We start from the raw sequence: 21065 nt of genomic DNA, 5'->3' as shown, positions 1-21065 counted from the left end.
AGTACAAAATAACAGAAGTCTAGCCACTCAAAGTAGCGCCATTAAAGCTATAGCTCTGCGGTATCTGAGTCACGCTCACTAATCCATGACGGTTCCCTTCGACGGGGAATACACTTTGTACTGTACATGATCAGTGTAGAATCTAAAAGGATGTTTCTGATTTATGGAGTTTTAATGTTTGAATATGTTTGAGTCTCAAAGGCATTGTGGCATCTTCTAATGTTGGCATTTCTTGATGTGACTAGTTTTTTCTTTCTTGTAAAACATTTCAGTTCCCTGCTTCTCTGTAAGTAACTACTAAGTGTGTAAATAATATTCTTTGTTCAGAATCTTCTCTCAGCTTCTTTGTATTTATTTATTAACTCCAAACTCTTGTCAGAATGTTTGACATGAGATTTTATATGAAGTATATTCAAATCAGTTTTGTGTTTTTGACGCTTCTAATAAAAGTTTAAAACAAAAAATACTTGAGTATGTTACTGTGTTTTGAGCTCATGAACGTAAGCACAAGGGCGCCCTCTGCTGGAAACCACTCGCAAGACATTTTGATGTTTTTGAGTTTTAATAGAGGCAAATGGTAAGGTTTTTACATGTATTGTCTTAATAAAATACATTTTCCTATTGGCAGTAATAAGACAATACAGGAGTGAGTAATTTTCTGTACAGTTTGTGTTTTCAAGTATGGCTTTTGTAAAACAAAGATTAAGGCCAAACAAATACAGGCACAGTGTGTAAACACGACAATACACAAGACAATAGACATAGTACTCAGTGAAGCCCATTACCTTGTACTCTTAACTATTGGCACAAATACAAACAGTACACGTGCTGTGGAACAATGCTGCATAGATGCTTACTGTGCAATAAATACTGATTGTCTGATGCTCAAATACATTTTGGTCAAACAACTCTTAAGTGCGATGGCTTTTTAGTGAACACCTGCCGTGCAGTAACAGTAAAAACTAAATGCTTGTTATTGTGTGAGTGATATGTAATAAGCCAAGCTTTCTGTGCATGAACAAAGGAATTGCAGTGACGTCTGTAGGCACTACAGGGACATCTGTTCTCTTCAATGAGGTACTGTTAAAGTGTACTGTCCAGTGTGTTGTAGTTGTCTTTGAAGTTCTTCAGCTCCAGCAGGTTTCTGGGCCTCTTGCGCTGAGCCATGAGGAACGTGGTCTGTGTGGGGGACGTGAGCGTGGACTCTGTGCTGCTGGTCAGGTCTTTGGCTGCAGTCTGATGCTGCATCACAGAGACGCTGCTGCTCTCAGACTTTACACTGAAACAGAAAGCACATTGTTTTCCTCCACAGCATTCCACACAGGGATTAGTCCAAAAGAACTTACATAGAGGCCAATTCATTCAAAGCTTCTTGGTATTTTTGAAATTCAACATCTCCAAAAACCTAGAAAAGATCAAAATCTGTAATCATGCAGGAATATCTTATCTTATCTTATTTGTGATTATTATTTCTAATATAAAATAAGCAGTGACCTCTGAGCCGTGGCAGGCTTTATTATAACCCTCCAACACTGTGTCAATGAGGGAGCTTTGGCTGTTCTTAAACAGGCAGTGTGAAGTTCGGAGCTGAAGCAGCCATGTGCGAAACCTCTTCCCCGTCACCGCTGTGGAGGCTCCGCCCAGCTCACGGAAGGGAAAGTCTGAGAGAAAAACAAGTGTCAAACAATGTCCCATTGTACTTGTATGAGAAGACTATTGTGTGACAAAGAAAGGTTCCCCAATCTTCTATTAAAGTGAGCGGTGCTGACCTGTATCTCTGATGGCATCTATCGCTTTCATTCTGTGCTTGTAGTCACAGGAGGCTGTAATATAATATATAAACATTATATCATATATATGTATCATATATATGTACAGTATAATATCAGCAAAACAACAGCAGTGCTTTTCTGTTTTCTTACCAGACGTGAGCCGGTCGTCGTCTGGAGAGAGCAAACGAGGCTCAAATCGGATTTTTTGGACCTGGCACAGTTTAGTTTCTATCAGTTGTTTCAACTCCTAAAACACAAACTTCATCATGAGCAGAGCCACACCCTCATATCTATGTTCATTTCAATTAACTAGAAACTATTTTAAGAACCGAAATGAGACAAATACATTAGTTACTGTAAGCTCTTTCTTTTGTCCACAGACATTTTAAAGCTGATTAACAAACAGATTGTATAAATCTAAACTATGGTTTCACCTTCGGTGCGTTGTGTCCGATGGGCGCGTGAGGGCCTCTTCTGGACTTCACGGCAAACCTCATTATTTGTCTTTTCACGAAGATGAACAATAAAACAAACACCTAAATATGGAAGACATTTGTGTCATTGTGGCTTTCCCAAAGATTTTAACCTTGAACACAAGGTCATTTAGGCTGATGAAGTTAGAAGAAAGGACTCACCAGACTTCCATATGCCATCACGAGCACCACGTTCACGCTGGAGAGCGGGGGCTCCGGGGCCATCGTTCAACTTTTACCAAGTATAACTCTTCAATTCTGATGTAAACAAAGTAACAATTCATAACACTTCTAAAAGTTTACTCGTTAGAGACATTTGATTTGATTCCTGACGTTTAACTGAAAAAAAACATCGGATAGAAAAGTATAAAAAGGGAAGAAAGATAAGTGCTTCGAGTTGTTGCATTTTGCTGCGGGGCAGCGCCGTTTGTTGACTTCCGCCTTCAGATCACGTGTTCTGAACCACACATGACGTCACAGATGCGCTCGTGGCTCTGCTGCCCCCTGCTGGTTGAAGACGGTACTTGTCCTGCACCTGACTGTAGCTTACGCTCGAGTGAAATATGAACAGCCTTTGATTTAGTTTTCCATCTTCTCCTCCCGCCAGCGCCTCGTGAGTCAGTCCTACACCAGAACAATGAAGAAACTTGTGTCTGAGAGAATTAGCCAAGCTCCATTTGCATGTGCCCCGCAGCAACAATGAGTCCTTTGCTTTTTGTCAGGCCCAGTGTGGGAGCTGGAGCAGTTTGTCCCACACAACACTTATCTCTGCCAGACATATTTGCACATGTGTCTTTGCATGTGATTGAATCTTCAATTTGGACTCTTGCTTTAACACTTTCTTTCACAGACAAAGCGAGGTTCACACTCATCACCAGAGCGAGTCAGTGGAGCCATAACCACAACTTCCTTTGACCCAGAGCAGCAGCAGCAGGTGTTTGAGAAGCAGAGGAACGGCTCAACTGTAAGTCCTTTTTACAATCTTAATGTTTGCTTCACATTTGTTTACTTACATTTACAAATACAGAATCTGTTTCTCTGCTCAATTCTCACCCAAATGGAGGTGAAAAGTTTGAGGTTGATATTTAGTTTGCTTTCTTACTCAAAGCTGCACATGACCTTTGCTTTAGGGCCATCTGCTTGTCCCATGAAGGTGCTTTTGTTTCACTGGGAATGTTCCACACTGTGGCATTGGATGTTGTCACAAACATTCACCTGTTCAGCATTTTTTTGCCACAAAACCATTTGTAAGTGAATAAATGCAGAAAAGATAAGTTTAATGACTGTGGAACATTCCAGACGAAGCGAAAACATCTCCATCCCAAGAAAAGTTACTTAGTGCACCTTTAACTGTAGAATATTTAGGCCCAGTTTTAGCTTGTATTTGATTTGACTTTAATCTTGGTTTAGATCATAGTTGATGCAATTTCAGGCGATTTCAAAGGTTTTTGGGAAAAGAGTGATTTTACCAGTCGAGCTTCTTCTTAATTAAGTTTAATGGATGTTGAGTAACGAGACACGTTTTATCAACAGATTGTGACATTGGGCCGTTTGTGATTTTACATAACACAATTCCCACGTTATGTCTCCATTGTAGCTGTCGTCAGTGTCTTCGGTGTGTCTTCGGTGTGTCTTCGGTGTGTCTTCGGTGTGTCTTCGGTGTGTCTTCGGTGTGTCGTCGTTGTGTCGTCGTTGTGTCTTCGGTGTGTCGTCGGTGTGTCGTCGGTGTGTCGTCGGTGTGTCGTCGGTGTGTCGTCGTTGTGTCTTCGGTGTGTCTTCGGTGTGTCTTCGGTGTGTCGTCGTTGTGTCTTCGGTGTGTCTTCGGTGTGTCGTCGGTGTGTCGTCGGTGTGTCGTCGGTGTGTCGTCGGTGTGTCGTCGGTGTGTCGTCGGTGTGTCTTCGGTGTGTCTTCGGTGTGTCTTCGGTGTGTCTTCGGTGTGTCTTCGGTGTGTCTTCGGTGTGTCGTCGTTGTGTCGTCGTTGTGTCTTCGGTGTGTCGTCGGTGTGTCGTCGTTGTGTCTTCGTTGTGTCTTCGGTGTGTCTTCGGTGTGTCTTCGGTGTGTCGTCGTTGTGTCGTCGTTGTGTCGTCGTTGTGTCTTCGGTGTGTCGTCGGTGTGTCGTCGGTGTGTCGTCGGTGTGTCGTCGGTGTGTCGTCGGTGTGTCGTCGGTGTGTCGTCGGTGTGTCGTCGGTGTGTCTTCGGTGTGTCTTCGGTGTGTCTTCGGTGTGTCTTCGGTGTGTCTTCAGTGCGTCTCAGAGATTACTACTGAAACTAGCAGCAGATTAAAACGGTATAATACATTGCAACTGAGTCACTACAGAAGGGCTGCAAAAAGAGCCGATTCCCAATGAAAATGAGAGACACTTCAAATCAAATCAAATCAATTTATTTTTGTAAGGCCCAAAATCACAACAACAGTTGCCTCTGAGGGCCACAGGGAGAAATGAATCAACAATGTCTGTGGTGGCGATGGAGTCAGACAATGTCTGTGGTGGCGAGGGACGATGTCCCAGGGTCCTCTGTCCTTAGACTCTCCTTCTCGGCCAGGAAAAACTACAAAAAAAACCTCTTTGGGAAAAAAGCGTAGAAACCTGGAGGAGTTCCAGTGAAGGAGAGATCCGACTCTCACAGACGGACAGACGGACACGAGGAGACTGGAGCTGGACCCACTCTTCAGGCAGATGAGGGACCGACTGAGGCGAACTGGACCCACTCTTCAGGCAGAAGAGGGACCGTCTGAGTCGAGCTGGACCCACTCTTCAGGCAGATGAGGGACCGTCTGAGTCGAACTGGACCCACTCCTCAGGCAGATGAGGGACCGTCGGGGGCGAGCTGGGCCCACTCTTCAGGCAGATGAGGGACCGACTGAGGCGAGCTGGGCCCACTCTTCAGGCAGATGAGGGACCGTCGGGGGCGAGCTGGACCCACTCTTCAGGCAGATGAGGGACCGTCGGGGGCGAGCTGGACCCACTCCTCAGGCAGATGAGGGACCGTCGGAGTCGAGCTGGACCCACTCTTCAGGCAGATGAGGGACCGTCTGAGTCGAGCTGGACCCACTCTTCAGGCAGATGAGGGACCGTCGGGGGCGAGCTGGACCCACTCCTCAGGCAGATGAGGGACCGTCGGAGTCGAGCTGGACCCACTCTTCAGGCAGATGAGGGACCGTCGGAGGCGAGCTGGACCCACTCTTCAGGCAGATGAGGGACCGACTGAGGCGAACTGGACCCACTCTTCTGGCAGATGAGGGACCGTCCACACAGGGCAGGGACCACTTCACCAGGGGAGGGGCATCTGGGTCCACAGGTCCTCAGGAGTGAGAGAAAGAAAAGAAGGCGGTGAACAGTTTGCAAGTGGAATCAAAAAATAAATATTGTTTGATAGCATAAGTAGTCAAAAGAAGAAGAGGATAGTGCTCAAGCTGTCATACTTCCCCCAGCATAGTTACTCCTAGGGCAGCGTAGCTGAAGCTGTGGGTTTATCTTTCTGTTCCTAACTACTCTGACCATAAGCGATTTCGAAGAGGAACGTTTTAAGCCTGGACTTAAATGAAGAGACTGTGTCAGCATATTTAACATGGGTCGGGAGCTGATTCCATAACACAGGAGCTTGGTAGCTAAACGCTCTACCTCCTACAGTACTTTTAGAGACTCTTGGCACCACCAGAAGGCCAGCATTCTGAGAGTGAAGAGCTCTGTTTGGATGATATGGTTCTATAGCATCTTTGAGGTAGGATGGGGCCATGTCATTTATGGCTTTGTAGGTCAAGAGTAGAATTTTGAATTTGATTCTAGACTCGACGGGGAGCCAGTGAAGAGACTTCAGCACTGGCGTAATGTGCTCTCTTCTTTTTGTTCCTGTTAGTAATCTTGCTGCTGCATTTTGAACCAGTTGAAAGCTTTTTATGGAGCTTTTAGGACACGCTGCAAGCAGGGAGTTACAGTAGTCTAATCTAGTCGTTACAAATGCATGGATAAGTTTTTCGGCATCACTTTTAGGCAGGATTCTTCTGATTTTGGCTCTTGTTGCGCAAATGGAAATAGGCTGTTTTACAAGCTTGATTTATATGAGCTTTAAATGAGAGCTCCTGGTCAAATAAGACTCCAAGGTTTCTTACAGTAGAACTGGAGGCTACACTGACATTGTCCAGTGTGACTATCTGCTCAGATAGAGCGTCTCGTAGATGCTTAGGGCCAAGCACAATGACCTCGGTTTTTTCAGGGTTAAGAAGCAGGTAGTTTAGTGTCATCCAGGTTTTTATCTCCTTCACACAAGTACTAAGTCTGTCTACTTGATCGCTCTGATCAGGTTTCATTGATAAATACAGCTGAGTGAAGTATTTATTACATTAAGAATAGGGTCTATAATCAGGGGGAGAATGTCTTTGAGGAGTCTGTTTGGAATGGGGTCTAGGACACAAGTTGAGCTTTTAGAGGACATAATGGCTGAAGTTATCTCTGCTTGATCAACATCTGTGAACCTTTCTAAGTTTACAGGTGGATGTATATGAGACGTTAGATTTACAGCTTGGGCTAGTTCAGGGCTAATAGCGGGGGTAATTTCATCTAATTTATCTCTGATTGTTTTTATTTTATTGTTAAAAAATAGGAGGAAATCATCAGAGCTAAGTGTAGCTGGGATTGAGGGCTCTACTGCACTGTGACAGTTTGTTAGCCTAGCTACAGTGCTGAAAAGGAATTTAGTGTTACTTTTGTTGACTTCTATTAGATTTGAATAATATCTGGTTTGGGCCTTACGCAGAGCCTGCTTATAGGACAGCAGGCAGCTTTTCCATGCTTTTAGGGATTCTTCGGTGTGAGAGCGACGAAATAATCCCTCTAACTTTCTAACTCTTTGTTTATGTGAACGCAGTTCTTGGTTGTACCATGGGGAGGCGCGCTTTGGCCTAATGACCTTCTGTTTTAACGGCGCGACAACGTCAAGAGCAGACTTCAGAGAATTCATGGTCAAGTCGACACATTGATCACTTAAACTGGGACTAAAACTGTTCTCAGCAGGATCACATGACATGTCACTGAATATTGGCTCTATTATTTCTTTGAATTTTGAGATAGATTTTTCAGATATTGTCCTTTTCATTATAACTTTATTTTGTGGGACTGGATGATCTTTAAGAATAAACTGAAAGGTAATTAGGAAATGATCTGACAATATAGGGTTTTGAGGGAGGACAATGAGGTCACTAATCTCTGTTCCATACGTTAGGACAAGATCCAGAGTGTTCTTGTGAGTCGGTTTATTTACATTCTGAGTGAAACCAATGCTGTCTAACAAGGCGCTGAAGGCATTACTGAGAGCGTCATCACTCATGTTCACGTGGATATTAAAGTCTCCAGCTATAACTATTTTATCCCAGGCTAACACTAAGTTTGATATAAAGTCAGAAAACTCTGTTAAAAACTCTTGCTCCGTTCTCTTTCAAAACGAGGTTAAACGGTCATGTTTCTGTGCTTTTGTGCCAAAGTTTACTGGCAAAATTCAACCTCAACCTTTAGCACATTTCTGAAGGATTGCCATGTTATCTTTGTGCAATACTGACCAAAAAATGAACATTACAATATATGTTTTGTTGCATTTTCTCAATAACAACAGCTCAGACAATATTTGAACAATGCATCAGGAATGTGGATGGACCATAACAGGCAGAAATGTCACGTTATACTCTTGTTTGTGTGGTCAGACTTGACGGTTTTGTTTCTTCTTGTGGTCATTTTTATCATTTAATGTATACAAAATGGACAAAAACACCCTCTTCCTCTGTCCAGCTCATTTTAATACAGTGTGGGAAGAAAATTAGACTTGTGGGGCCTCCATTCCCCCCTCTATTGATGGGGAAACGCAACAAGAGCAGCACTTTTCGAACATCTACCCCCGTCGGTATTCCCCACTCTTACGTGACCTTCGCGTTGCCTCTGTTCCCAATTAAAGACGCCGCGTTATTATGTATTCTGATACCTGCGCGGCCCAGACGATTAGGTTGCCTTAGGTGTGGTGACACTTTTAAGCCGGCGTTGGGAAATGTCACGGCTTTTTTACATTCCTCTCTATTATTGCGTATCCTCTGCCGCCTCTGGCCACGAAACGCAAGAGTCGCACGCTGTCAACAAAGAAGCGCCGGCGCCGTGTCCATAGGTAAGTTGTCTTTTCTCTGGTAAAAATAGACGGCGGGCTCAGTGTTTAGTCGTTGAGGAAAGCCGTGTTAGAATAGGGAAAAGAAGGGACAATAGAAAGGGGGAGGAGAGATGGACACGGACTAAACGACAGGAGGTAAAACCAGTGGGGCAAGTTGCAGAAACTGAATACACCGCATCATGTAAAGTGGATGGAGAGCGCGGATTCGGAGCCGATATCACGCCAGGACGTCGACTTGGACGCGGGGCTGCAGTTGGCGATGACTTTGACAAAGGTGTGTGTCTGTCTGTCTGTCTGTCTGTCTCTCTGTCTCTGTCTCTGTCTGTGTGTGTGTCTCTGTCTGTCTGTCTGTGTGTCTCTGTCTGTCTGTCTGTGTGTCTCTGTCTGTCTGTCTGTGTGTCTCTGTCTGTCTGTCTGTGTGTCTCTGTCTGTGTGTCTCTGTGTGTCTGTCTGTCTGTCTGTGTGTCTCTGTCTGTCTGTGATTCTTTTGTCCTCGCCATCAGTTCCTGGAGCGAGGGGAATCGACCAGATTATGCAGATCGTGGGGCAGGTGCGAGTGTAAATGGACACCAAATTTAGACAGTGAAACTTTGACAGTCCTGTGTGATTCTATTGATTTTCTACGTATTCAATGACTCGTGCGGAATGATCAATGATGTACTGTTGTCACGGGACTAACCGGGTTGACGAAACATACGCGTTGTGCAGCGACTTGAAGGGGGGAAAGGTGCACGGTAAAAGCTCTCACAACTATTGAGTATCTCTATGTATCCGTTCCCAAAGGGCCACAGGGCTGCAAGAGATTACACATTTTTAAGCAGAATAATGGGTTTGTTTATCAGTAAAAAGGCAGATTAGACTCACAATTTGCTCTGAAATCTTTCAAATAAATAGTTTATACCTTCATCTTTCTGTTCTTGTGAATAAAAATCATGTAAATCGACTAAACGACTAAAAGATTCCAGCCCAGACACTGATATTTTAGACTCAATTTTGATACTGAGGAATAAACTCAATTGTCGATACTGGTTTTGACACCATGACATTTAAAACTTCTCTATTTTAGGTCAAGATTTTTGACAATAGACATTTCCAACACAAAATAATAGAACTTTTTTATTAAACGTTGCAGTCTTATTAAGCCTTTTCTGATAAAACTCAAGATTATTTACAAATTGTTCTCAGGAGATGAATCTAGTGATTTTCTTAGCATCGATAACTATGTGTTACTAGTTTTAATATAGTTTTTTTAATGATATTTTGGACAACCCCACATACAGTGTCACTTGCGGTCAGTTTGTCGTCGGTTTAAACTTTGTCAGGCTTTTCTTATCACTCTACTCTTAAGTGTTTTTCCCTTCTCTATCTTTGCCTTTTCGCTGATAGTACATCCATACACACTGTTTTAATACAATGTTTACGCTGAGTGGATTGCCGTTGGGTGAGTTTTTCCAGTTTTCGCTCCTGGCTTTGCTGACGCTGACGGGCCGAGTCGAGACTGTTGCTTATGTAAACAGCTGTTATGATACGCCGGCTGGACTGGGTACATTTCTTGGGAACCTGTTTCGTAAATGGTCTCACTGAGGGAAAATGTGCAGAATGCGTCAACGTAGTAATAGAAATGACTCAAGTGAAATGGTTTATTGTCCTCTGCGTTCCATTGAACATTTGTGTTTGTTTCTTCAACTTGTTAAACTTGTCACATCAAGTACCGCCTGACCAAGCCAGTCCCGTCTACATCCTGTGCAAATGCAAAATGTCGTTGTAAAGCATTGTCAAAGCGTGTGGTCTTGGCAGCTAAACATGTATTTGGTCTATAACAGGACTAAACCAGGGCTAAACCAGGGCTAAAATAGGACAAAACCATGACTACAATAGTTCTAAACAAGAACCAGTGGTGCAGGAAGTAAAAAATGCAGATACAGGAACAAATAATACTATAGCTTTTAACATGTTCTTATGTTAAAGTATTGAAATAAACCCTTAAAAGTTGACCTAAAAGTCAAAAGCAACATCCACTGTCAAATGTTGAGTACAGATAACTAAAAATGTTACAGTATTGTACTTTTTACATTTGTACTTTGTTAAGTTTCCACCACTGACGAGGACTAAATCAAAGGAGGTCAAGAACATAGATAAAATGAACTCTAAACTGGGACTAAACCTGGACTAGACCAGAACTAAACCAGGACTTGAACGGCACCAAACCAAGTCTAGACCAGGACTAAACTGGCGTTCGAACCCTGACCAAACCACGTGTGAAAGCCGCCTTCAATTAAACAAATGCTACAACTACAGACAAACCCAATAACGGAGTCATTTGGTCATTGTTGTTGTTTGCAGGTCATGAAGGCTGTTTTCTGAAGACATCTACTGCACTTGGACTATGGATATTCTCCCAGCTGCAGGACGGCCGAACGACACGCGGACCGGGCCTCACTACACTGTCCGACCCGCCAACTCTCTGTCTTACAGCGAAGCCTGGAGACCTCTCAGAACCTCCAGGTACCAGCGAGAAGACGAGGAGGACAGCAGGGACGGATCCAGGGACCGGCCCGGAGTCAAAACCAAATCAAGACCTCTTTATCAGTCCAGGACATGCAGACTGGTCAGAGGTCAAAGTTTGGAAAGCGAAAAAATGCCCATAACACTAGAAAAAACCTCTGCGCGTGACCAAATGAGAAACTCGGGGAGACAAGGAAGACCTGAGTGGAGGAGGAGCAGCAATCTGTCGAGTAGAAGTAAGAGTTTGGACTGGAGAACTGGCGGCAAAAGTCCCGAACGACCACAGACTTTTAGAGGAGACGTCCTGAGCAGAACTGGAGACAAAAGTGCGGACGGCAGCCGAGTCATGTCCACGATACACGCCTATAACGCCGTAAACAAAAGCCAAAACAACCTAGACGCTTCTCTAAGCAAAGCCAAAGGACAATCTTTACCAAACAGGTACACGCCTGCTTCCCTCGGGCCCAAAGGAGGTCAGAGTATTTTGCAGAGGATTGAGAAACTTTATGGATCTGTAGAGTTTGGCAACACTGAGGATTACAAAACCACGGAGCATTATAAAGGCTCGTTTGGCGGTACATTTCCCAGACGCTTCTCTTCAGTTGAACACGTACAGAGCTCGGGACGAAGCGGGGATTCTCTCTCGTGGACAACGCCTAAAGACTCTTCCACGCCTAAAGACTCTTCGACGCCTAAAGACTCTTCGACGCCTAAAGACTCTTCGACGCCTAAAGACTCTTCCACGTCCACCCCTGCGGGACTAAGCTGGAGCAGGACACAAGGGCGGTGGCAGAACAAAGATAATAGCAGTCATGTTGATGGGGCTACTATCCAAAGCAGAGGGTTTTCTGATATAGGCACGAGATCTCTGGACCGGACCAGGAGCAGGTCCACGCTAGCGGCTAAAATCAGAGTCGCCCGAGCTGCAGAAGAAATGGACAAACCGGCACCGTTCAACGCCTTAATAACCGGGATATCGGAAGTGAGCGCAGCGGCGGTCGGAGGCGAGACGAGTAAAGTGCAAGACATCGACCGGAAAAACTGGAGCAGGACGACCATGAAGGAAAGAAACCCGGTGAAAACTGAGACTCGAGAAGACGACAAAAGCGCTCGCTCGTGGATGAAAAGGGAAACTCCAAGTGACGATGTGTTCGAGTCGCACAAATTCCTGCCCAAGTCTTTTGAAAGGAATAACGCTGCCGGGCCGGGAGCACGCTCGGCTGCAAGCGTGAGGAATAAAATCAATCAGTTCGAAGCTTTGACCCAGCGCGGTCAGACCAGTTCTCCGAGGAGAGCGTTTTCAGTGCCCGAACACCTCGGTACGAGCTATAACGCGGTACAGAGGAGCAGCTCTGCCAAGGCTTTAGAGACGTACAAGTGGGGAGGACTGAAAGAGGAGCAAGCGGAGAGGCGTGGAGCAACAGAAATCGAGACGTTCACAAGGCAGTCAAGAGGTGACGGTTCTGGGAAGTCTACGCCGACCAGTAGCGACAATGACGAAACTCCCACAAACACGCCGGGAACATCGCCCCTCCTGTCGCCCATTGCACCGCCTCAAAAAACTCCCCCCTTAATCTCAAACGTGTTGGATGATTCTCCTCCGCTCACTGGTAACCTGCCCGAGCTCAAGGACACTTTGAACGGGAAAAAGCGAATTCTGGACCTAAACGCCTGGTTAGACGGTTTGAATCCACAAATAAAAGCCTGGGAGGACGACGGGGACGAGGACGACGACAGCACACAGAAAGATGATGACTCGAACTATGACTCGGATTCGGGCGAGTCCTCGGTCACGGTCACCAGCGCCATGAGCAACAAGAGTTTCTCAGTCAGGTGAGTGTCGGGATGTGAAATATGAGTTTAAATTTGGTCGTACTCATTGAATTCAGTTCAGTTTTAGTTCTATGTGATCATAAACGGAAAATATAGTGTTAGAATGTGTGTATTGCAAACTGTAAACAATCCATTTTTTGACGAAAACGTATCTTAAGGTAAAGTAAATCCATAAAGTAAATATTAATATCCTTATACTAATACACTTTGGGAAGAGTTGCTAAAAAGGAGCATTTTAAGTACTGTAACTTCAAAAATACGTTACACATGTACTTGTACACATTACAATAATGTTTAAACTGTCACAAATCAGGTTCCTTTGTTGTCCTTGCATTTGAAAAGGAATTTTGTGTATTTATTACTCACAAAGTCGCTCGACTGGTGTAAAACTATGATAAATATTCACCGCAGGCACAAACCATCAAGCAGAGCAGTAATTAGAGAACTGTCGTGTGCTCTTAAAGCAGACGTAACCGTAAATGTAATCAGTTCAAGATGTTCCCGCCCATCTGTACGCGATTATTATTAGGCTGTTTGTTTAGCCCAGTTGTCACGGCGACCTGTTTCCCATAGTCTTGCAGATCTGTGTAACTTTGCTGGAGTGGAGTCTGACTCGGAGAATGACAGCGACGAGTGGCTGTCGTCGGGGCGGCGCTCGGTCTCGTTGAGCTCGGACGTCTCGGCGTTTTCTTGCGTGTCCGTGATGCCGACGGAGGAGCTGGACAAACTGATTCAAGACGTCAAGAGCATCGGAGACGACGACCTGCAGGTAATGGCCAAATCCACCTCGTCCTGCGTTACAGAGACTTCCTGGAGGGAAAAGCCAGGCGACTGTGGGAAAATCGGATTGTACTTTTTCTGTATTGTGACTGTGCAATTCCAATCAAGCAATATTTCAATACCAACGAGGCCTGTCACAATAACTATTTTGGAGGTATTTATCATGTTGTTTATTAGTTTTGTGTATTTCAATAACATTTTAGTGGTAGCAGATTGAATAATTAACATCTATGAATTAACATGAATACTATTACTGCTATTTATTAATTGCAGCTCATGTTTTTAACAATATTGTACCTTTTTTTTTTAAATGTTTTACTGTGATTACTCTGCTGTAGGGTTATTGCGTCAGTGGCATGAAGTAGTTTCAATATTATTATATAGTGATACTCAATACTTGAGTATCAAGATCATTTTAAACTGTAAACAGGGAAGGTCGTTAATGTTTAGTAGACAAAAATGTATTGATACTTGCTTAGAGTATCTAGTTGCATAACAAGTTTTAGTATTTGATTTTTGATACTTTTGACACCCACACAGTGTTTTAAAGTGACACAGAAGCATGCACATTACAGAAGGAAATATGAACTGCTAATCTTATAGAAATAATAATCATATGCATCTCAGAACATGTTTGTAGAGGTCTGAAATCATCGTCTTTGGCCCAAACAAGGAGAGAGTGTTAGCGGTCACCTACAGAAACCTACAAATCAAGTTAGAAGTCTGGGGGAAATAATGCACTCAGTCTTTCAGCCACATCAAATCAATAACATCAGCAGCTTTTTACCATCTAAAAAACTCTGCCAAAATCAAAAGTGTAGTGTCCATACCAGATTTGGAGAGACTTATCCATGCGTTTGTCTCCAGTAGATTAGACTGTAACCGCCTGCTCACTGGCCTCTCCAAACGAGTTGTAAAACAGCTGCAGTACATCCAGAACGCTGCTGCTCGGGTCCTGACTAGAACCAGGAAGTATGATCACATCAGCCAGAGTCAGGACTAAACATGGACCGGCCTCCTGCTGGTGCCAGAGTCAGGACTAAACATGGACAGACCTCCTGCTGGTGCCAGAGTCAGGACTAAACATGGACCGGCCTCCTGCTGGTGCCAGAGTCAGGACTAAACATGGACCGGCCTCCTGCTGGTGCCAGAGTCAGGACTAAACATGGACCGGCCTCCTGCTGGTGCCAGAGTCAGGACTAAACATGGACCGGCCTCCTGCTGGTGCCAGAGTCAGGACTAAACATGGACCGGCCTCCTGCTGGTGCCAGAGTCAGCACTAAACATGGACCGGCCTCCTGCTGGTGCCAGAGTCAGGACTAAACATGGACCGGCCTCCTGCTGGTGCCAGAGTCAGGACTAAACATGGACCGGCCTCCTGCTGGTGCCAGAGTCAGCACTAAACATGGACCGGCCTCCTGCTGGTGCCAGAGTCAGGACTAAACATGGACCGGCCTCCTGCTGGTGCCAGAGTCAGGACTAAACATGGACCGGCCTCCTGCTGGTGCCAGAGTCAGCACTAAACATGGACCGGCCTCCTGCTGGTGCCAGAGTCAGGACTAAACATGGACCGGCCTCCTGCTGGTGCCAGAGTCAGCACTAAACATGGACCGGCCTCCTGCTGGTGCCAGAGTCAGGACTAAACATGGACCGGCCTCCTGCTGGTGCCAGAGTCAGGACTAAACATGGACCGGCCTCCTGCTGGTGCCAGAGTCAGGACTAAACATGGACCGGCCTCCTGCTGGTGCCCAGAGTCAGGACTAAACATGGGGAATCTGTGTTTCAGTTTTATGCAGCTAAAATCTGGAACAGTCTTCCTGAAGATGTGAGACAGGCTTCTACTCTGACATGTTCAATCTAAGCTAAAACAGTTCAGTTTAGCTGTGCATATGACTGAAAGGATTTTATCTGCTCTCTTCTCTTTTAAAAGTACATTTTGTCCTTTTGTATGTGTATTTTGATGCATCATTTCCTGTCCTGTAAAGCCCTTTGAATGACTTTGTGTGCAAATTACGCTCTACAAATAAACTTGCCCAACAACAGGATCAGCAGATTTTGTAATTGTAGGAGATAATAATACATACGTACTACTTTACGCTTTTCTAGACACTCAAAAACACTTCACATTATATCACACCGCACGCTGTGGTGGTAAGCTACTATTGTAGCCACAGCTGCCCTGGGGCGGACTGACTGAAACGAGGCTGCCAATATGCACCATAGGCCCCTCCCCTCCAGCCATTCACACACACCTGATCCATATATAACAATATTGTACCATAGTAACTGCAGCTCTGTTCCTTGTGTTGTTGTAGGACTATGAGGATGTGCACGTGGTCGTTCTGCATAAGGAGATCGGTGTGGGACTGGGCTTCAGTTTGGCTGGAGGAGTGGATCAGAACAAACCTGTCACTGTAAGTCCTCATCACATCTCATGTAATTAGTCAACCTGAACCATTTTAATTCCTGTATTTGTCTTGTTTTTATTGACGATCAGGTCCACAAGGTTTTTCACTCCGGCGTGGCAGCTAAGGAAGGCTCCATAAAAGCGGGGGACCAGGTTTTGTCCTTGAACGGCACTGCGCTGAGCGGTTGTGCCCACTGGGAGGCGCTGAGGGTGCTGAGGCGCACTAAGGGTCGAGAGATGGGGGTGGTCGTGCTGAAGAAGCCCGACGTGAGGGTGACGTCCAATGGCAGCGCTTTAGCCGTCACTCAAGACCCGACTCTAGCTCAGTTCAACAACACGGGTGAGAACAAGAGAGTACGGGAGGTTTAAGCAGAGTCTGAACGAAATACACCAGTATTCAGAGCCAGAGCTACAATCTGATGATGTTGATGAGCTGATCTATAAATGTTATTCCTAAATGTCTGCGTTCAAACCTACAATAGTAAAATCTAATAATTGAATTTTGAATTTTGCTGAAAAACTACAATTTGTCTTCAGAATCTACACATATCGACTGCCGTCTTATCACTGGAAGGCCACATAAAGGTTCAAGTAATAATTGTCATATTTGATAAGCATTTGATAAGCACTCAACAAATACATTAGGCCTCTGACCGAATGGAAAAAGGAGTTGAAACATAACCTTAAGACTGATTTGGACTAACTTTATTGATCCACAGGGGAAATGACTTGGACATTGTAGCTCACACATTACAATAGAAAGTAATGTATGTTGAATCAAATAAATAAAGCCTTATATTTGACCCAGAAGAACTATTTTTATTTTCCTTGTAAAAAGAAAACTATTATATTCTTTATTTAATAATTAAGCGGCCCAAATGATATTGAACATAGTTAGAGACCTTTGCCTTAGAGTTTGCATCTTGACTCATGTTGTCTGCTCTCAGGTCGGCGCATCACTGTGAGTTTGGAAAAGAGCGACAGAGACCTGGGCTTCAGTCTGGAGGGCGGAGTCGGCTCCAGCCTCGGCAACAAACCTCTCACTGTTCAAAAGATCTTCCAAGGTGAGGACTGGTGCTGCGCCATCTTCTTCGTCACTTTAATCGCCATTTTTGTCCTCTCTTTGGTGAGTCTGACTGTTTTTAGACCTGTTTTAGACTTTGTGCTACAGCTGAGGGCTCATCCATTAGGTGCAAATACATTAGACCATTTCATTTCTGAAACATTTTTTGCAAAGTTAAACATTTCATTGCATTTAAAGGCCATGGCTGGAGAGCCGCTGCGCGGTCAAATGGCCGCGCAGTTTCAGGGACCGCGGCATTTTCCTTATAGCCCGTTATAGCCTCATGACTAACCCTAACCTTAACCCTAACCTTAACCCTAACCTTAACCCTAACCTTAACCCTAACCTTAACCTTAACCTTAACCCTAACCCTAACCCTAACCTTAACCCTAACCCTAACCTTAACCTTAACCCTAACCCTAACCTTAACCCTAACCTTAACCCTAACCCTAACCTTAACCCTAACCTTAACCTTAACCTTAACCCTAACCCTAACCTTAACCTTAACCTTAACCTTAACCTTAACCTTAACCTTAACCTTAACCCTAACCCTAACCCTAACCCTAACCCTAACCCTAACCCTAACCCTAACCCTAACCCTAACCCTAACCCTAACCCTAACCCTAACCCTAACCCTAACCCTGACCCTAACCCTAACCCTGACCCTGACCCTGACCCTGACCCTGACCCTGACCCTGACCCTGACCCTGACCCTGACCCTGACCCTGACCCGGCGGCGCAGTTTCAGGAGCCGCGGCGCGCGGCCAGCACAAAAATAACATGGCAGTTTCGGCTCTGCAGACACTCCCGCATTTTAATATGAATGTTTGGATTGAATGTAATCATTCGTTGCCACATTGTTGGTTGGCCTCTGCTGAACCCTCTAAACTTGATGGTGATTGAATGTACTTGCATTGTTGTTGGTGTCGTTTCTGTGTGTTAAAGCATGTGACTCCCCCCACATGGGAGATAATAAAGGGTTATTTTATCTTATCTCAAACTCATTAAATAAGGTCCATAATAGGTCCCTTATGTAAAATTGACTTTTATAAGGTTTCAACCATGTTATAAGAGTTTTCCCTCATCACTTCTCAGAGTTTATTTTAATTAATCCATGCATGTTTAAGGAATCCTGCAGCTTCCAAAAACTTCTCTGTACAAGCTCTGTAGTTGCAGACAAACATTTCAGGGTTCAGAGGCATCAGACAGTAGAGCTCAGGAGCAGCACATATCACACTGACACCATCATGTCCATGTGACTGTCCTCAGGTGGTCCGGTGGAGAAGGTGCTCCCGGGCGACGAGGTGCTGGAGGTGAACGGCGTGAACGTGGTGGGACTGAGGCGTCTGGAGGCGTGGACTCTGATCCGAAAACTGCCCCCAGGTCCCGTCACCGTGGTGGTGCTGCGACGCCCTCCGCCTCACAGAACATGAGGAGGTGCTCCAGTTTACACAGGCGGAAGAATGTTAATGCAATGTAACAAATATCTTAAATTTAACTGTAACGCTCATGTTTTGGGTCATTTACTAATACATGTGTTAAACTGTGGTGTTAGCTTTTTCAGATTTTTGGACTTGTGTGAAGGTATTGCAGACTTTATTGATATTTTATCCCTAATTTATCTCTCCGTTGACTGGGGAAATGTAGCTTTTTTCTTGACACAAAACATATTTATACAGCACTTTCCAAGACACTCAAAGACTTAATAACTTAACAATAATCAACAGTCAAATAAAGACAATCAAACAAACAAACTACAGAAAAGAGAACTAAATCACAAGTTTGAAATATCTCAAAACAAGTCCAAAAGTCTTGACCTACTAAATACAATCATCTAAACTGCTTAAACTATTAAAAAGGATGATTTGCAGTGATCTGAAGCACTTTTAACGCCAAAACCAAACAAAATGCCAAAAAAACCTACCTCGATGTTCCTCGTCCACTGAATGAAGACTGCACTGATGAAGCGCTCGTGATATTCAGCCTTAAAACATGTCCCACTTAACCAATAATGTGACGTTTGTGTATGTGCACAATCCTGTTGTACTGTTGTTGTACATATGTGTAAATTGCAGAGCTTTTATTGATGTTGTATTAAATTACTAAAGAAGCTGTTGTTCCACAAGATGGCACCAGAGCAATGTGTCTTTATTTTTTTACAGTTTCCACTAAAGGAACAAAACAGATCCACTGACAACACAATGTAATAATCTCGGCACGTGACCGCATTTATCAGCGCTTTCCATGAATTTGTTAGTTATTGACATTAAACTAATTGAATTCACCAGAACAATGACCACTGTGTGCTTTATTTTCCTTTATTTTTTATTGTAGGCTAATTTATAGTTATTGTCTTTTAAGCTGATAAAGTATTGTCTGATGTTATACTATGTGTGTAGTGTTGGGCTACGATAATTAAGCGCTTCAATGGAGCCAAGGAGCATAAACACAATCTCTGATAATCTATATGGTCTTATTATGGCCCTGATACAGCGCCTCCAATGTCCACTGTCCAAGATGCAGAGCGCCGTCAGATCCTGCCAATCCCTCGCACTCGCACGGGGCAATAAACGGAGAAAACGGGAGTCGGCCGCGTTAGGACAGAATCTCCAGAGAGACCGGGACCATGACCCAGCCGCGCTTCACGAGAGTCGGGAGCGCCCTGCTGCGAGAATGCATGGCAGAGTTCCTGGGGACCTTTGTTTTGCTGGTAAGGGACGCGCCTGTTGATGGTTTTAAAGGGCGTGTGTGGCGGGGGGTTTTGTAACTATGACGTCGTCGGTCGGGATGGTCGCCGCGGTGAGTGTTTATCACGGTGTGACATCGGTCGAGTTGCAGTTTTGTTATCAATATGAAATGTAAACGTGGGTAATTGCAGGAAATTGGAGCCGAGTTTTGAACTGAATTCCTCTGTCTATGTCATCAACAAGTGACGTCAAAAGACACAATTTACACGCACGAATTTCCTCACGTTTTAAAAGAATGACAAAATAAAGCTGGTATTGTTTGTCAGATCATACCTATTGTCCAGTTCTTATTGATGTTGCATGGTCACTAGGTAACGGATGTCCAACCAGGATGTAAAATGATAAATGGTAAACATCGCCAAAATGGTCAAACTGATTCAAAAACGGGCAAAAGTTTTGGTAAAATCTTAAATATAATCATGTTTTGCTACATTTGAGTGAAATGAGAAGTCTACGCTTGCACTTTAAACATACATACATATGAAGACACTTTGTCAGGAGATTGTAAACGTGTGAAATGCTTGACTATCAACGACTGCCCTTGGAGCACATATTTTAATCAGTAAAGGTCAAAGTAAATGCTTTTGTTTATTGCTGATAGAATGAATGGAAAGTGACCCAGGAAAGCTGGTAATAAAGCTGTAATAAAGCTGTAATAACCGTTATATGAACGCTCTGTCGTCAGCTGTTTGGATGCTCGGCCGCTGCTCAGGTGAAGACCAGTCGAGAGACAAAGGGCCAGTTCCTCTCCGTGAACATGTCCTTCTCTGTGGGCGTCATGTCGGCCATGTACCTCACCAAAGGCATCTCAGGTGAGCGAGCGTGAGGAGGAGCTCAGTGGGATGTCAGCGTGAGCACAGGCAGATATACAGAGAAAGGAGATATACAGAGAAAGGCAGATATACAGAGAAAGGAGATATAGAACTCCCTCTGGTAAAAGCAACAGGTATAAAAACTCAGTCCGTGTTGTTGATTCTTTGACTGGAGCGACTGTGCAGTGTGTGGAGCCTGAGAGACTTGTACAAAGGGAAATCACAAGATCAGATGTTAATGTTATGATTATTGTGAGAAGAAACATCACGGTTTTACAATTATTCATGATTAATGGCCCTATGACCAGACGTGACATTTCTTTCATTCACAAGTTTAATGGATTATCATTCCTCACTATCGATCTGAAAGTCATGATATTGGCACAGACACAGCGTGATGAAAAAGTACTTTATATAGAGTTCTACTTGGAGTATAGATGATAGTATTACTCACTGTTGCTGACGGTTATTTTTTAGTTCTCACGATTAAATTTGCACATTGTTTACGTAATATGTGTTCTAAATG

The 21065-nt window shown here is 44.3% G+C and overlaps 3 protein-coding genes across 5 annotated transcripts in view; 2 read left to right on the top strand and 1 right to left on the bottom strand.

The window, feature by feature from the left end:
* Positions 1 to 578: 578 nt before the first annotated feature.
* cunh1orf43 (chromosome unknown C1orf43 homolog) lies at positions 579 to 2685 on the bottom strand. Its single transcript, XM_072460196.1, has 7 exons — positions 2408 to 2685; positions 2207 to 2308; positions 1923 to 2019; positions 1770 to 1823; positions 1495 to 1661; positions 1347 to 1405; positions 579 to 1279 (listed from the first exon to the last, which is right to left on the bottom strand). Exons 1-7 carry the CDS (start codon positions 2468 to 2470, stop codon positions 1084 to 1086), a joined length of 738 nt encoding a protein of 245 aa, XP_072316297.1. The 5' UTR covers positions 2471 to 2685; the 3' UTR covers positions 579 to 1083.
* An 8054-nt stretch (positions 2686 to 10739) lies between these two features.
* LOC140373879 (uncharacterized) lies at positions 10740 to 19115 on the top strand. Of its 3 annotated transcripts, none has more exons than XM_072460581.1 (7): positions 10740 to 12730; positions 13304 to 13499; positions 15826 to 15924; positions 16008 to 16257; positions 16455 to 16502; positions 16865 to 16981; positions 18250 to 19115. In XM_072460581.1, the coding sequence occupies exons 1-7, from the start codon at positions 10779 to 10781 to the stop codon at positions 18411 to 18413; spliced, it is 2826 nt and encodes a 941-aa protein (XP_072316682.1). In that variant the 5' UTR covers positions 10740 to 10778; the 3' UTR covers positions 18414 to 19115. The 3 variants fall into 3 exon arrangements, with proteins under 3 accessions (XP_072316682.1, XP_072316681.1, XP_072316683.1); XM_072460580.1 differs by having other exon boundaries at positions 16455 to 16508; XM_072460582.1 differs by lacking the exon at positions 16455 to 16502.
* Positions 19116 to 19572: 457 nt separating this feature from the next.
* aqp10a (aquaporin 10a) overlaps positions 19573 to 21065 on the top strand; it is a 3211-nt gene continuing 1718 nt past the window's right edge. Inside the window, exons 1-2 of the mRNA XM_072460583.1 lie at positions 19573 to 19690; positions 20413 to 20539. Coding sequence (XP_072316684.1) covers positions 19607 to 19690; positions 20413 to 20539 — 211 coding nt within the window. The 5' untranslated portion in view covers positions 19573 to 19606. The remainder of the gene's footprint in view (positions 19691 to 20412; positions 20540 to 21065) is intronic.

The sequence above is a fragment of the Eucyclogobius newberryi genome, unplaced genomic scaffold, assembly GCF_026437365.1.
Source record: "Eucyclogobius newberryi isolate DKJ021-1_F unplaced genomic scaffold, fEucNew1.0.hap1 SCAF_3, whole genome shotgun sequence".
Taxonomy (NCBI): domain Eukaryota; kingdom Metazoa; phylum Chordata; class Actinopteri; order Gobiiformes; family Gobiidae; genus Eucyclogobius; species Eucyclogobius newberryi.
The sequence above is the reverse complement of the archived record's forward strand: the minus strand, read 5'-3'. Positions and strand labels throughout refer to the sequence as shown.

What these genes read in the sequence shown, in the direction of transcription:
- cunh1orf43 (XM_072460196.1), bottom strand. Translation starts at nt 2,470, where the DNA reads ATGGCCCCGGAGCCCCCGCTCTCCAGCGTGAACGTGGTGCTCGTGATG. An exon ending in AGATGCCATCAGAGATACAG is followed by an intron (nt 1,662 to 1,769) that starts GTCAGCACCGCT and finishes TTTTTCTCTCAG; the next exon opens with ACTTTCCCTTCCGTGAGCTG. An exon ending in TTGAATGAATTGGCCTCTAT is followed by an intron (nt 1,280 to 1,346) that starts GTAAGTTCTTTT and finishes TTTCTGTTTCAG; the next exon opens with TGTAAAGTCTGAGAGCAGCA.
- LOC140373879 (XM_072460580.1), top strand. Translation starts at nt 10,779, where the DNA reads ATGGATATTCTCCCAGCTGCAGGACGGCCGAACGACACGCGGACCGGG. An exon ending in TCGGAGACGACGACCTGCAG is followed by an intron (nt 13,500 to 15,825) that starts GTAATGGCCAAA and finishes GTGTTGTTGTAG; the next exon opens with GACTATGAGGATGTGCACGT. An exon ending in AAGGCCACATAAAGGTTCAA is followed by an intron (nt 16,509 to 16,864) that starts GTAATAATTGTC and finishes GTCTGCTCTCAG; the next exon opens with GTCGGCGCATCACTGTGAGT.